This window comes from Monodon monoceros, unplaced genomic scaffold, assembly GCF_005190385.1.
Source record: "Monodon monoceros isolate NGI ecotype Baffin Bay Population unplaced genomic scaffold, NGI_Narwhal_1 Super_Scaffold_5, whole genome shotgun sequence".
In the NCBI taxonomy this organism is placed as follows: domain Eukaryota; kingdom Metazoa; phylum Chordata; class Mammalia; order Artiodactyla; family Monodontidae; genus Monodon; species Monodon monoceros.
In genome coordinates this window covers 104,783,537-104,797,231 of record NW_021703782.1, presented here as the reverse complement: position 1 = coordinate 104,797,231, position 13,695 = coordinate 104,783,537, and the positions used below count along the sequence as shown (strand labels likewise).

Here is a 13,695-nt window from a genome sequence, read left to right as displayed (position 1 = left end):
CCTCCCTTCCTACTGCCCACACCTCTCCTCTGGTTTTCCCACCCTAGCACTGATTCCCCTGGACTGTAATCCCCTCCATCACGTCTGTCTCCCCCACCAGACTATGAGCTAATGATGGCAAGGGCTACATCCAGTTTACTGCTGACCCCCTGAACCTAGCACAGAGTCCGGTACCATGTGCAGTCAATGTCTATTAAATAAATAAATGAATATAACCAGAAGTAATGAGCCTCAAATGAAAGAGGGTTTATACAACGAGGAAAGAATAATTGTTTGGAGGTAGCATTTGGAAGGGAAAATGCTAACACTGCCTCCCAGCCCTGTGATAAATGAAGTCTGGAAGAACAGGGGATTCTACTGGAGTCATGTTCAGAAAAATGGGGAGGCCCCTAAGTAAGGAAACTCACCAGCTATGTGGCTTTGAGCAAGTTACTTCACTTTCCAGAACCTCAGCTTCCTCATCCATAAAATGGGTTTAAAATATCGGCCTCAGTGGGTTTTGTGAAAACAGAATTAGATGATGCAGGTTAAATGCTTAGCACAGAATCTAACTCAGTAAGTTGAGCCTAAGTGCTCAATAACTGTTTTTTAAATAGTCTCGATTAAAGCCAAGAGGGATCAGGAATATTCGGTGACTAGGCTAATGACGCATGGATGGGGTATCAGCAGATTGATCAGGGGAGAAAGCTGAGAGCTGGATGGAAGAGTGCAAGAGGGAAGAGGGTCTGCGGGCGGTTCTGGCCATCCCTCAGCCTCTTCCTGTCCGAGCACCAACTTTCCCTGAGGAACTGCCAGTCCTCCCATCTCACTCCCTGCGGCCTTGGCCCCCTACCCTACCTCCACGGGAAGGCCTGTTTCTGAGACCTGGCCAGCCAGAGCCTCCTGTTTCCTGGTCAGGGTGATGAGATCACGAAGCGCAGGATGGGGCTCAAGCCAGGGCCATCAACCCCAGAGTCTCTGTTCCAGGACATCAAATGGAGCTACTGAAGAAGAGGAAGGTCTTTTCTGCAGGGGTTGCCCTCACAATGAGCTGTTGGCAGCCATCTTGGAACCACAGAGGAGGGGGCCGCCTGAGGGGAGCCAGCACAGAGAAACCACCTCCCTGAACGTCTCCAGGGACCTCCAGGTGGGGAGAACAGCGCCATCCAAGCAATACATGAAGTCTAGTCTCTCCCTGGACATTGTTACATAAGCCAGTAAGGCGAGTTTGAGCTGGGGTTTCAGTCATTAAGAACTACGTACATGTATATATATATGTCCATGAGAAACGTTAAAGCAGTCCTCCAGGGCAAAGTGTTGGGAACCTTTGCCTGGTCCAATCTCTGCTAATACATAAGGGTCCTGAGACCTAGACTTGGACTTGCCTAAGGCCTCAGAACAGGTTAGCAGCAGAGCCTGGACTGGAACCAAGTCATCCAAATTCCCTCTCTGTCTCTTCCTAATTCTTCATCTTCAGGACACAATCTCAACCCCACCGCCAGCACTTAGGCCCAAGGCTAACCTTCCTTTCAGCTTGTAGCTCCCACTACACTACCACCCTTTTTAAGGCTAATATTACTTGTTTACTATATATCAAGTGCTGAGCTAAACTCTTTAGATCCATGATTCTCATTTAATCTTCAAAAATCACTTGAAATGATTCTTCCTATTTTATAAATGAGGAAGGTCAGAGGCTGAAAGACAACCCAAGATCATACAGGCAACAAGTTGTAGAGCTAAGGTGCAAACTCAGGTCTGTTTGATTCCATGCGACCACAGCTCCTCAGCCTGCTGTCGACAGACCTCTAAAGTGTTCATGTACAGATTTTGGGGGGCAGTGGGCAGGGGAGGCAGCAAACCCACTCAAATTAAATGGAAATGTATATATCTATGTATTTATCTGAGGGCAGGTTCATATGTGATATTGTCAGATTCTCAAAAGAACCCGTGATCGGAAAAAGACTGAGAACTTCTGGCTTTATGGTGAACTCCCTGGGGCCAAGACACAAGCCTGGCCCATAACAGACCCTTAGGGAACCTGGCCAAGCTCTTCCATCTCAGCCACTCTATAAACAAATCCCAAGGGACTCAGGTCCCATGGAGAAGCAGGCACGTCCTCAGAGGCCGACCAGAACACTGGCTGCTGGATTTTTGGTTTGGCCACAGGGAGCCTCAGATTCCCTCGCAACCTCCTTCCAATCAACTAATCTTCCCTTTCTTCCCGAAAAAATGTTTGGATGCCTACTACAGACAGACACAGCGCTAAGAGCTCTACCTATATCATTTCATTTCATTTTCGTAACAACTGTGCAAAGTGAGTACTATTATTATTTTCATTCACAGATAAAGAAAACAGGCTCAGAAAGGTAAGTGACCTGCTTGCCTTTATCTGGAGTCTGATGAGCAGCTTTGTTGTCACACATGAAAGTCTGCCAGGAAGAGACGCCAATCAGTTCATCTCAGGGAAAGCAGCCCCAGCGGCTGATGGACTGGCCGCTGGCCAGTTTTCAAACCAGAGCTACCAGGGCTGTGTCCAGGAACTGCTCTCTAAGTGGCTCACAGGCCAGCAGGGAGACCATTTCTCAGAGCATTCTGTGAGAATGCAGCTTTACTTCTGGCTCATTTCACCCACTTGGTCTGAGCTGGACACAATACAATTGTTCGCAGAACAAGCTGCACTGCCCTTTGCCAAGCTGACCTGGCCTCCACGTGCAAAGCAGATTACATCAGAGCCGCCAGTGTCCCTCCTCCGGGAGCTCTGTAGCTGATCAGAGGTGGGACTGAGCTGGCTCCCAGCCAAATAGTTTTGCTAAGGAAACTATGAATCCCCTGATACTGTGTACACATCTGGTTTTTTTTAAAAGACTAAGCTCAGTTGAAAAGGAAAAGATTTTGAAAATAAAGAAGAAGAAAAAAAAAGCCTTCAGTATTTCTCTTTTCAAAACAAAGGGTGTACAGTCCCTACCACAGATGTGGCTAGGCCCTCCTTAGTTCCTGTTGTATCTCAGAAAACAACAATAATGTGAACTCTGGCCTTGATCATCAGAACACAAGCTGGCGCCTCTCTGAGTCTCTCACTATGCTTGGAGCGGTAACCAGCCAGGGCTGGAGAAGCCTGGAGAGAGCTGAGTAACGGCAATGCACAGGACCCGGCATTTCCCAGCGGGACAGCCCAGCTGGAGGGAAGGCCCAAAGGGAACCCAGGCCCAACACCCAGAGCCCCAGTCATGTACACTGTGCAACCTCGAGGCCACTGTCCTCATCTGAAACCAGAAAAGCAAGAAGAAAGAGGAAAAGCTGTCAACAGCCCCATTTGGAGCTTTGGTTTGTTCAAAGGGGTCTTGCAGGGTACTTTCTACTGAAGATCATGTTCTGGCAGGTCTGTCTGAGCAGTCAGAAGCCTACCCCACTTACTTGGTCCAAGTCCCTGATATCATTCCTTTAGGTGGGGATGCAGCGCTTCCTACCTGGAGCAAAGGTTCTGATTGGACCAAGTCGGTTTGTAGTAGCATGCATGTGGCCAGTGACCAGGCCATCAGAAATTCAAAGAAATTCAACTCAAAAAGTGTTTCCTGAGTACCTCATTCATTCATTCTACATATATTTACTGAAGGTCTATTATATGCCTGACATAGGGCAAGGTGGTGGGGGACACAGTGATGAACAAGATAGACATGGTTCCTGCCCTCATGGAGCCCACAGATGGCCAAGGAAGATGGAGACTAAAGAGCTACACAGAATGAGGACAGATGGGGAGAGGACCACATGGAGAAGTACAGGTGCACTGAGGGGACACATGACGGGGAGACCTTATACAGGCTGAGATTCATGGGAGGCTCCTAGAGAGAGTAACATTCCCGCTGAGATCTGGTTGGGAGCTGAACAGGGAGGAAAGCACGAATGGGGCCCTGATGAGACCAAGATGTGATGCAGCAGGAAAGAGGTGGGAGGCCAGGATGGCCGAAGCCCACAGAGTGGGGGAACAGACAAGAGATGAGGCTGGAGAGGTGGACAGAAGCCAGACCCACCACGCAGGACCTTGTAGGGCACATTAAGGTGCCCGAACCCTAGCTTAAGTGGAATTGGAAGCCACCAAAATGATTTAAACACAGAAAAGAGGTGTTCAATTCCTCCCGCTGTGTGAAAAAGCGCAGATGAAGGTGGGGGCTTAGGAAGAGGGGTTTGGACCTGGGGCCAGGTGCCTGAGACTGAAGCCTGGAGGGGCTCCCAGCCCATGGGGGACAACAGAGCGCTATCTGCACAGGCACATGCAAGCGGCATTCTTACCTGGTTAAACCTCCGGGTAAAGGCCACGACGTTGGGAGCGAGACTATGTTTCTCCTTCTTACTCCATCCACAGCTGGCTAGTTCCTGGGAAGCACAAAGTCAATTTCAACAGTGATTCCAATGGGGATGCAAATACAGCAGGGCATCTAACTGGAATGTGGACACAGAGATGGGGAAGGACTGAAGCACTGGCCATCTATGTCCTCCCAGGGTGGGAGAGATTCTCCTCCTCCTCTGGAGAAGAGGGCTGGGTCTCTAGGTGGAGGTGTATCCTGGGACCCCCAGAGGTGAGGGTGAGAAGCAGGATACTTTTCTCCATAACCCCGGCCACATCTCCCAGGACTTCTGTGCCAAATTATTCTCAACCCCGCCACTGCCACTCTGCCAGCTCCCCGGGACCAGAAGCCCTTTCTTAATGCAAATTGTCTGCAAGAGGGTATAATGTTATATTGGGCAGGCTCACACCCCAGGGCTACCTGTCTGCGAGAGGGTATAATGCTATATTGAGCAGGATCACACCCCAGGGCTACCTGTCTGCGAGAGGGTATAATGCTATATTGAGCAGGATCACACCCCAGGGCTACCTTAAAATTAAAATCTGGCTGAAGATGCTCAGATTTCATTGACCAAGTGACATCCTCCACTCCTGGAACCAGGGGACGTCCTGGGCCAAGCCCACTGCGATCAGAGAAGCTTCTGGAATGACCTCAGATTCGTTCCTGAAGTTGCCCCCCCCCCACCGCCATCTCTCATATAAACAAAAGGGGGCAGAAAGACAGGTCGCCTTAATATCTTCTTCAGGAGCGTGGTCTCTTCTTTTCTAGCAGATCTAGCATTATAATTTGAAGAGTCAAATGACCTAAATGTTACCTAACAGTGAGGCTGGTTCCTCTGCAAGGGAGGTAACGGGAGCAATCTAATGAGACTACCTGGGGGAAGTAGATAAAAGGATGAAGGAAAAGCCATTAACTAAATGCCCAGCTTTGCCAGCTTGTGCCTTGGCGACCCCTGGCAGAGAGAATGCAGGAAAGGAAAGTTCTCTACCCCTCAGTTACAAGGCTTCCTTCTAACTCACATCCAGCCTCTGTATTATTAATGACATTATTTTTTGCCCCACACCAGGAACTTTTATAAGGGCTTTAGTGAGGGTCGGCTGCCTACCAGCCGGAATAGACACAGATCAGGGGTCTACCAGGAAGTCAAGGGGTGCTGTGGGAATGGCCAAAGACAAACTGAGCAGTTAGGCCTGAAGTGCCGTGCCCTTCAAATGCATCTCAGGACCCAACTGAGGTCACCGGCACACGCCTGTGGGAAGCCAGCTGCAGGCAATGGGCAGCTCCGGATTCAAGGTGAATGACCTGGACTTGAGAACGCTTGGGAACCAACCAGGAGCTAAGAAACACAGCTCCTCTTCCTGGAGGCCTCACTTCTATAAATGGCACTATTGTCCTCCCAGTCACCCACATGAAAAAATACAGCAGACATCCTTGACCCTGCCAAGTCCTTCTCACCCTCACAATTTAGACCCCAAGTCATGGTAATGACAATGATATTAACTAATGCTACCATTTACCAAGAATCCCCCATTGTGTCGGTACCGGACAGGGAGCCTCACTTGTTATCTCATGTAATTCTCACCACATCCGTTTTAATACAGAAGAGGGCTGAGTCCTATAGTCATCACCTTGAATGAATGCTCTGGCTCCACTTCTTTTCACAAGTAGACGTGAATCTCTTTGAGCTGTAGAGTTTGCCTGTTTACCATGATTCTCCTCGATGTGTGTACCTGAGTTTCTTTTCTAGCGTATATTTGACCTACAAAGTCAGTTCCATTGACTCCTACTCCACCCCACCTTTAGAACATATGCAGTCGGCAAATGTATATTACTGCCCTTTCGAAAGGTAACTGTGAGGACAAGAGCCTCTCTCCCCTACGGATTCCAAAGCCAGCCCTGGAAGTGTATGTGTTATAATCGGATATAAAAGAGAATTTGTAATACTGATGTTCAAGGACTGGGACATGGTTGTTGCCCAGTTTCTGGCTGGTAGTTGCTCCCTTTGTTTTTACCTGAATTCTTTAATAAACAGCAGAAGTTATACACACATCCGTAAGTGTGGGGGGCAGGGACGGTACACGTGTGTAAGGGTTCATTTAATTCAGAGTTTGGGTCTATTTCCACACTGTAAGTAACTTAGGAAGGCATCCTCAAAGGGAGCAGTGTGGACCTTACAGACCGAGCCAGGTCAGAGCCCACCCTCCACACACTAGCTGCGTGATGTGTATCTTCTCAGAACCTCAATTTTCTCACCTTAAATGGGCCTGATAATATATTTACCCGTGAAGCTCATTAGAACAGGTAAGATTAAAGCTCACACAGAGCACCTGGCATGTAACAATCACTTGATAAATGTTATTACCCACCCTCCTCTTTCCAGGCTCACGCTGCTGTCAGACACGGCCTTAAATCCAAACACTCCCTTCTTTCTTCCACACCACTCTCGTCGCTGTCTTGAATTATTAACAAAATCGATTATTATTTCTCTTTCATTCTGCTGATGTCATTCAGGCAAGAACCAAAGCAGGTACTTAATACATCTGCCCCAAATTTGTTTGATTTGAATATTTCTAAGACCCTGATTTAAAAACTGTATGTACAGTTCTTGGCGTTTGACAATTCCCTAAGGACCCTTTTGCACTGGAATACATGTCACATTTAAAATTAAAACTTTGGGACTTCCTTGGTGGTCCAGTAGTTAAGACTTCGCCTTCCAACACAGGGGGTGCGGGTCCCATCAATACAGCTAAGATCTCACGTGCCTCACGGCCAAAAGACCAAAACAGAAGCAACATTATAACAAATTCTATAAAGACTTTCCAAAAAATGGTCCACATCAAAAAAAAAAATCTTTAAAATTAAAACTTCAACAGGGTAAAAACACTATGTTTGAGAGGTTCCTTGATAAAATGGAAAGGGTCCTTTCCTGGCTCCGAATCCCAACCTGTCACTCATTTCCTGGGTGACCGCTCTCTTGGCATCAGTTGCATCGCTGATGAAAACAGGGATGCTGAGACTAACTCCACAGAATTGTGGCAGAGACCAAGAGAGATAAAGCCTGACAAAGGAGGTGACATGCAGGGCACAGGCCTGGCTCACAGCAGATTCATTTGTTGAATGGACAGGGCATGAGCATTCCTCAGTGTTGAAATCTCCCAAATCCAGTGCAGAAAGATTTATCAAGATGTCAAAAGAAATAAGGCCATTCTAACTGCACTAAAACACGTCCCAAGCCCAGCCTCCTTGGCAGTATTCCTCTTCTGTGTTTGGCCTTATAGGAATATGAGATGCCATCTGTGTGAAGTGGGTTTGGAAAACGTGAAGTAACAGAACAACACTCCTCCAGCCACTATTACCTAAAAAAGGTCCATGTTACAGAACAGATTTGAGTGTAATTAAGTTAAAATTGACCAGAGGAGACGGGGCTGGTTCTATAAGGGAGACAAGGGGCTGCGCTGAGGCTGGTAAGGCCTTGGTAGCCCTGCGCGCTGTAGAGCCAGCCCTGTGGCTGCCCTGGGGTGCGCTGGGGCCCTGATCTCGCCCAAGCTGTCCTTGGCTCTGAGCTGTCTGCTGAGGTCCACTGGATGTGAAAGGGCAGTAAGAGCCCGTACAGTCCTTGCCAGCTTCTTCTGGACCTTTTCTCCGTCATGTGGCTGTTCCCTGGGTTCATCGGGGAGAAACTTTCTGCCACTAAATAAACAAATTTACCTGCCTTCTCTCCCTTCCTCAGGCTTTAGTGGAAGAGAGGTCCTGTCCCCTCAGGACCCGCTCTCCTCCTGGCTCCCTCCCCCTCCCTGCTCAGAGGCCTTGCTCTGATGCCCTCTCTGGTCCCTGTATCTTCAACCTCTTCCTCTCCACTTTCTTTCCTGCTAGGATTTTTTTTTTTTTTTTTTTTGCGGTACGCGGGCCTCTCACTGTTGTGGCCTCTCCCGTTGCGCAAGCCAGGCTCCGGACACGCAGGCTCAGCGGCCATGGCTCACGGGCCCAGCCGCTCCGCGGCATGTGGGATCTTCCCAGACCCGAGCACGAACCCATGTCCCCTGCATCGGCAGGCGGACTCTCAACCACTGCGCCACCAGGGAAGCCCCCTTGCTAGGATTTTAATGTGCAAAAGCCTCTCCCATTAATAATAATAATGGTGGTGACAACAATAACCACGATAGTAATAACAAAAGCCATCTTTTCTAGACCTCCCTGCCGCCTGAAAGGGTTGTCGGTTCTCCCTGTTTCAACCCACTTCCATGGCCACCTCCTTCTCTGGTGAGGCAACCTCTCTGCATATTTTCTGTTCTCTGTCCTTGCCCCTCAGCTCTGTGTTCTCTTGGTTGTCTTGACGCCTCTCGGGCCCCCCATTCGCAGTGTATTTTCCAGTTGCTTTGTTCTTTTCTGACACATGTCCCCCAAGCCCCACCAGGGTCGTCTTCCATATTCTCTACATCTGCATCCCTTTCTGGAAGATCACACACACCACCACGGCTTCCACCACATGCCCATGTCCGGCCCAAGTTTCTCTCCTGACTCTAGACCAGGATATTCAGCCACCTCCTGGCCACACCTCCCTTGGCCTCCCACAGGCACCTCAAAATCAGCACGACCATAGCCAAAAGGGTGTCTGACCAGCTGCCTTAAGTAAAAACACCTAACGACATGAGATTCATTTAGACATTCAATCTGACAAAGGAGGGTGTTTATTACAAAGAAACTGTCCATGGAAAAAATCCCTAACCAAGATAAAAACAACTCTGTCTTAATACCCCCATCTGCAAGCATTCCTAGGTGACAGCAAGAGTCAACACTGGTTTTGGCTCACCCTCGAAGCTTCTCTGGCCACCAGCTTTGTGCTTAGAGTTTTGGGAGTCAGATGCCCTGAGGTGGCCTGAGAAAGGCCTGACCCTGACTGTGCCTGGGGTCAATGAGGTAAGGCCCTGGAAGAGGAGACCTGGGGAGTGGGACAAGTCCTCCCTGAAGACCCCCACAGGATCTAAGCCACTGAGCCATAGGCAGCCACATGTGGCCCTTCCACGCATGTGTTTAATTCTAATTGGAATCTTCTCCAAATCACATTCCTAAAACATGCCCACATGGAAGATGCACCACGTCAAGGAAAGGTCACTAAATCTGACCTCAGGGACCACACCACATTACCATCTTGCTCAATGGCAACCTTTTTTCCTTCCTTCTACCTCCAAGTTTCTCCCCATCCCTCCCATCCTACCCTCTGGAACAATCTTCAGAAGAACTGGTGGGACAGTCACACACTAGTCAAAGGAGTTTTAAAAGCACCCCAGGGAGTGGATGACCCACTGAGGCAGTGGGGGGAGACAGCGCCAGTTTGGGTGTTGGCAGTGGGGTCTGACTAAGGAGTAAGGCATTTCAGAGCTCTCATACCTCACAGCTGGGAATGCAAAATGGTAGAGCCATTTGGGAGAGCAGTTTTGCAGTTTCTTTTAATGTTAAGCATACACTTCACCAAATGACCCAGCAATCTCACTAAAGCAAACATTTCATTTGTACACACAAAAAACTGTGTGCATGTTTATGGCAGTTCTCAATATGGAAATTCTCAATTTCCCCAAACTGGAAACAACCCAGGTTTCCATCAATTGGTGAAGGGACAAATTGTGATCCATCCATATAATCAAACACTACTTGGCAATAAAAAGGAATGAACTACTGACACAGGCATCAGCAAAGATAAATGTCAAAAGCTTTATGCTAAGTAAAAGGAACCAGACACAAAAATATTATAGGATTCCATTTTTATGACATTTGGAGATAGGTAAAAACCATAGGGACAGAAACCAGATCACTGGCTACCAGGGGCACAGGGAAGTTCTGAGATGCTAGGCAAGTTCTCGCCCTGGATCGTGGTGGTTCCGTGAGAGAACAGTAGTCCTGCCTACCTTGTCCACGGTTTCGCTTTCTGCAGTTTTAGTTACCTGCAGTCAACTGAGGTCCGAACATATTAAATGGAAAATTCCAGAAATAAACAATTCATACATTTTTAAATCATGCACCGTTCTAAAGCACGATGAGATCTCATGCCCTACAGCTCTGTCCAGCTCAGAACGTGAACCATCCCTTTGTCCAGCATATCCTGCCTGTCAGTCACCGAGTGGCCAGCTGTTATTAGATTGATTGTGGTGGTGTCACAGTGCTTGTGTTCAAGCAACCCTTATACTTAATAATGGCCCCAAAGCACAAGAGGAGTGATGCTAGCAATTAGGATATGCCAAGGGACTTCCCTGGTGGTGCAGTGGTTGAGAGTCCGCCTGCCAATGCAGGGGACACAAGTTCGAGCCCTGGTTGGGGAAGATCCCACATGCCGTGGAGCAACTAAGCCCGTGAGCCACAGCTACTGAGCCTGCACTCTAGAGCCCGCAAGCCACAACTACTGAGCCCGTGTGCCACAACTACTGAAGCATGCACACCTAGAGCCCGTGCTCCGCAACAGGAGAAGCCACTGCAGTGAGAAGCCCACGCTCCGCAGAGAAGAGTAGCCTCCACTGGACGCAACTGAGAAAAGCCCGCACGCAGCAACGAAGACCCAATGCAGCCGAAAATAAATAAATAAATAAATAAATAAATAATTTTTTAAAAGCGTGAATTTTACTGGATAAAATTAAACCTCAATAAGTGTGACTAAAAAAAAAAAAAAAAAGGAAAGAAAACAGTCAGAGCATCGAGGACTGTGAAGGGAAGCGCAGCAATAACAGCCATGCAAAAGAACTAAAGAACAACTAGTTCACGTGGGACTAAGACCAAGAGGCCTGAAGGAGGGTCTCTGGGAAAAAATTAATGCAATTAAAAATGATAGGAATAAAAACATAACAGCAAACTTGAAAAAATTTGAGGACATGATGAGGGCAAATGATGATAGAAAAAAAGCAATTATAATCTCCAGGAATAACAAAAACCAAGAAATTCCTGTTTGTATATGTTTTTTTTGTTTATTTGTTTGGTTGGGTTTTTTCTGCAGTACGCGGGCCTCTCACTGTTGTGGCCTCTCCCGTTGCGGAGCACAGGCTCCGGACGCACAGGCTCAGCGGCCATGGCTCACGGGCCCAGCTGCTCCGCGGCATGTGGGATCTTCCCAGACCGGGGCACGAACCCGTGTCCCCTGCATCGGCAGGCGGACTCTCAACCACTGCGCCACCAAGGAAGCCCTGTTTGTATATGTTTAAATGTTATATATGTATTTAAATAGTATACATACATTTAAAATAGTGTATATTTTAAATGTTTAAATATATATTTTAATAGCTGTATACATTTAAATATTTTATTTTTTCCCCAACGTTAGGCAGTTGATGGATTAAAAGAAAAGGGAATCTGTGGGCCCTTGATGTGAGGCATATTCTCTCTTGAATGGCCCAGGGTCCTTAGAGAATGAAATACAACCCTGGCACACTACCTAGCTTGACACTGAATGACACTTACACATTTACATAGCCATAAAAATGAATGCTGTTTGTTGGTTTGCAACTTTTAGAGTCAACCTAAGGAAAACTGATGGACTTGGTGTAACTGCAAAATGTCAGAATGTTAATTAACTTGACAGTGTAAAAGTACAGCTGACAGAAGGTGGCAAGTGGAGAAGGGGAGGAAAAGCATGGGAAGTGAGCAGTCAAGAGACACTATATAAAGCTGATGAAATCGAGGTCTCAGCGCACCAAATAAAGTTCCAAAAATAACCAGTAGAAGAAAAATCCTCTGGGGAGGGGACTGGAGTAAGGGATCAAAGCCTTTCTTCATAAGCTCTTCTGTACTATTTGAATATCATGAAAAGATTACTTTGAAACAAATTTTAATAGGTGACATGTTATAATATTACACATTGTAAAGCTTCTAAAATTAAATTTTAACAGTTGAGTAAACACTCAAATATACAAAACTTTTCTAAACTCATAACCTGCTTATAACCTGTCAGGGTCAACGTCTATAACGCAAATGTGTCAGCATAAATAGCAGACAGTTTTCAGGTGGCCACTGGGTGCTTCTGTACCTTCTGATGGAGTAAGCATGTGAAATCATGGCCATCTGAACCTTCAGGAAACAGGCCTGTCCCACAGGAAACGTCAGGGCTTTTACCCAAGTGAATCACAGAGGAGGGAGCAGCTAACCAGGGAGGCTGCCTTAGACCCTCACTGGGACAAAATTGGCTGTGATGAAAAATGGAAGGAAAAGAAAAGGGAAGGAGGAAAGGTAAAAGGAGGCAAGGATGGAAGAAAGAAAGGAAGGGAGAGGAAGAACGGAGGGATCAGGGAAGAGGGGAAAGAAGACAGGAGGGCGGGGGGCCCAGCTGAGCACCAGCCCCCATGCTGGAGGGGCTCCAGGACAGTCAGACGAGACCTCGAGGAGCTCAGTGTCTGGCCGGTGGGGGAGACAGACGTGAACACAAATCACTGTAACTCAAGACAACAAAAAGCAACTGCACTTTCCTGCTTTATTTCTGAAGGTTGAAGACCTAAAAAGACATTTCCTAGATCCAAGCTTTCTGAGTGACTGTCAGTGGGCTGAGGCATCTTTAGCTCTTTCCTGGGAGAAGAAGGAGAAAGAGGGGAAAGGGTGAGAAGAAAGGATGAAGAAGGAAGAGGGAGAGAAAAGGAAGAGACAACAGTAATTGACAATTTATAAAACACATCTACATTCGATACCAGAGTTAAAGTATGTTTTATGAAATATAGCAATGGACCAAACAAACATGCTCTTGCTTTCTATGTTCTACAGGAGGGGAGAGAGATGAGAAATTTGTGATAAGTCAAATGACGATAAATCCTTTAAAAAAAATGTTAACCAGGATGAAGGAATGGAGTATTGGAGCGGATGCCTCAGGACGCCTGGCTGATAAACCGACTGGAGTGGAGACCACGAACGAGGTTGGCAGCAAGCTCTGCAAGGATCCAGGGAGAGGGTTCCAGGCCGAAGGAAGTGCGAGTGTGAAGACCCTGGAAGCTCTGACAGCACAAGGTGGGCAATGAGGCTGGAGCTGCTTGAGCCTGGGGCGGGTGGGAGGAGACAGGGTAGGAAGGAAGGGGGTGGAGGCCTCGAGGGCAGGTAAGGACTAGAGTTTATTCTGAGTGGGATTGGAAGGCTACAGAGGGACTGAGCAGAAGCAGCTCCAAAAGCCTCATGCTGTGCGCTGGGTAGGTTTTATCGGACCCAACCCACCCCGTGCTCTTGTGCTGTGCTACATACAATCTAACCTGTACTATAACCTCATACACGGGCAACATAATTTTCTCATGTGAGAGCAATTCACTTTAGTAATTTGAAAGAAACACCTGCTAGGGGCTGTGTGTGGAGAAAGGGAGGAGCCCGCCCCCGGGGGAAATGAACACGAGGGCCTCCATAAGGGCTCAGAAGCCCTGGT

At 47.7% G+C, this 13,695-nt stretch overlaps 1 protein-coding gene across 21 annotated transcripts in view; it reads right to left on the bottom strand.

Annotated features, from left to right (window-relative positions):
• The window catches only part of RALGPS1 (Ral GEF with PH domain and SH3 binding motif 1), a 286,283-nt gene that overhangs the window by 183,896 nt on the left and 88,692 nt on the right, over window positions 1–13,695 (bottom strand). For all 21 annotated transcript variants that reach the window (XR_003790635.1, XR_003790636.1, XR_003790637.1 and 18 more), the window contains one exon: window positions 4,267–4,350. Coding sequence is in view for 18 of the 21 variants with exons in the window: in XM_029201514.1 (XP_029057347.1) it covers window positions 4,267–4,350 (84 nt within the window). In the remaining 3 variants the exon portion in view is untranslated. The remainder of the gene's footprint in view (window positions 1–4,266; window positions 4,351–13,695) is intronic.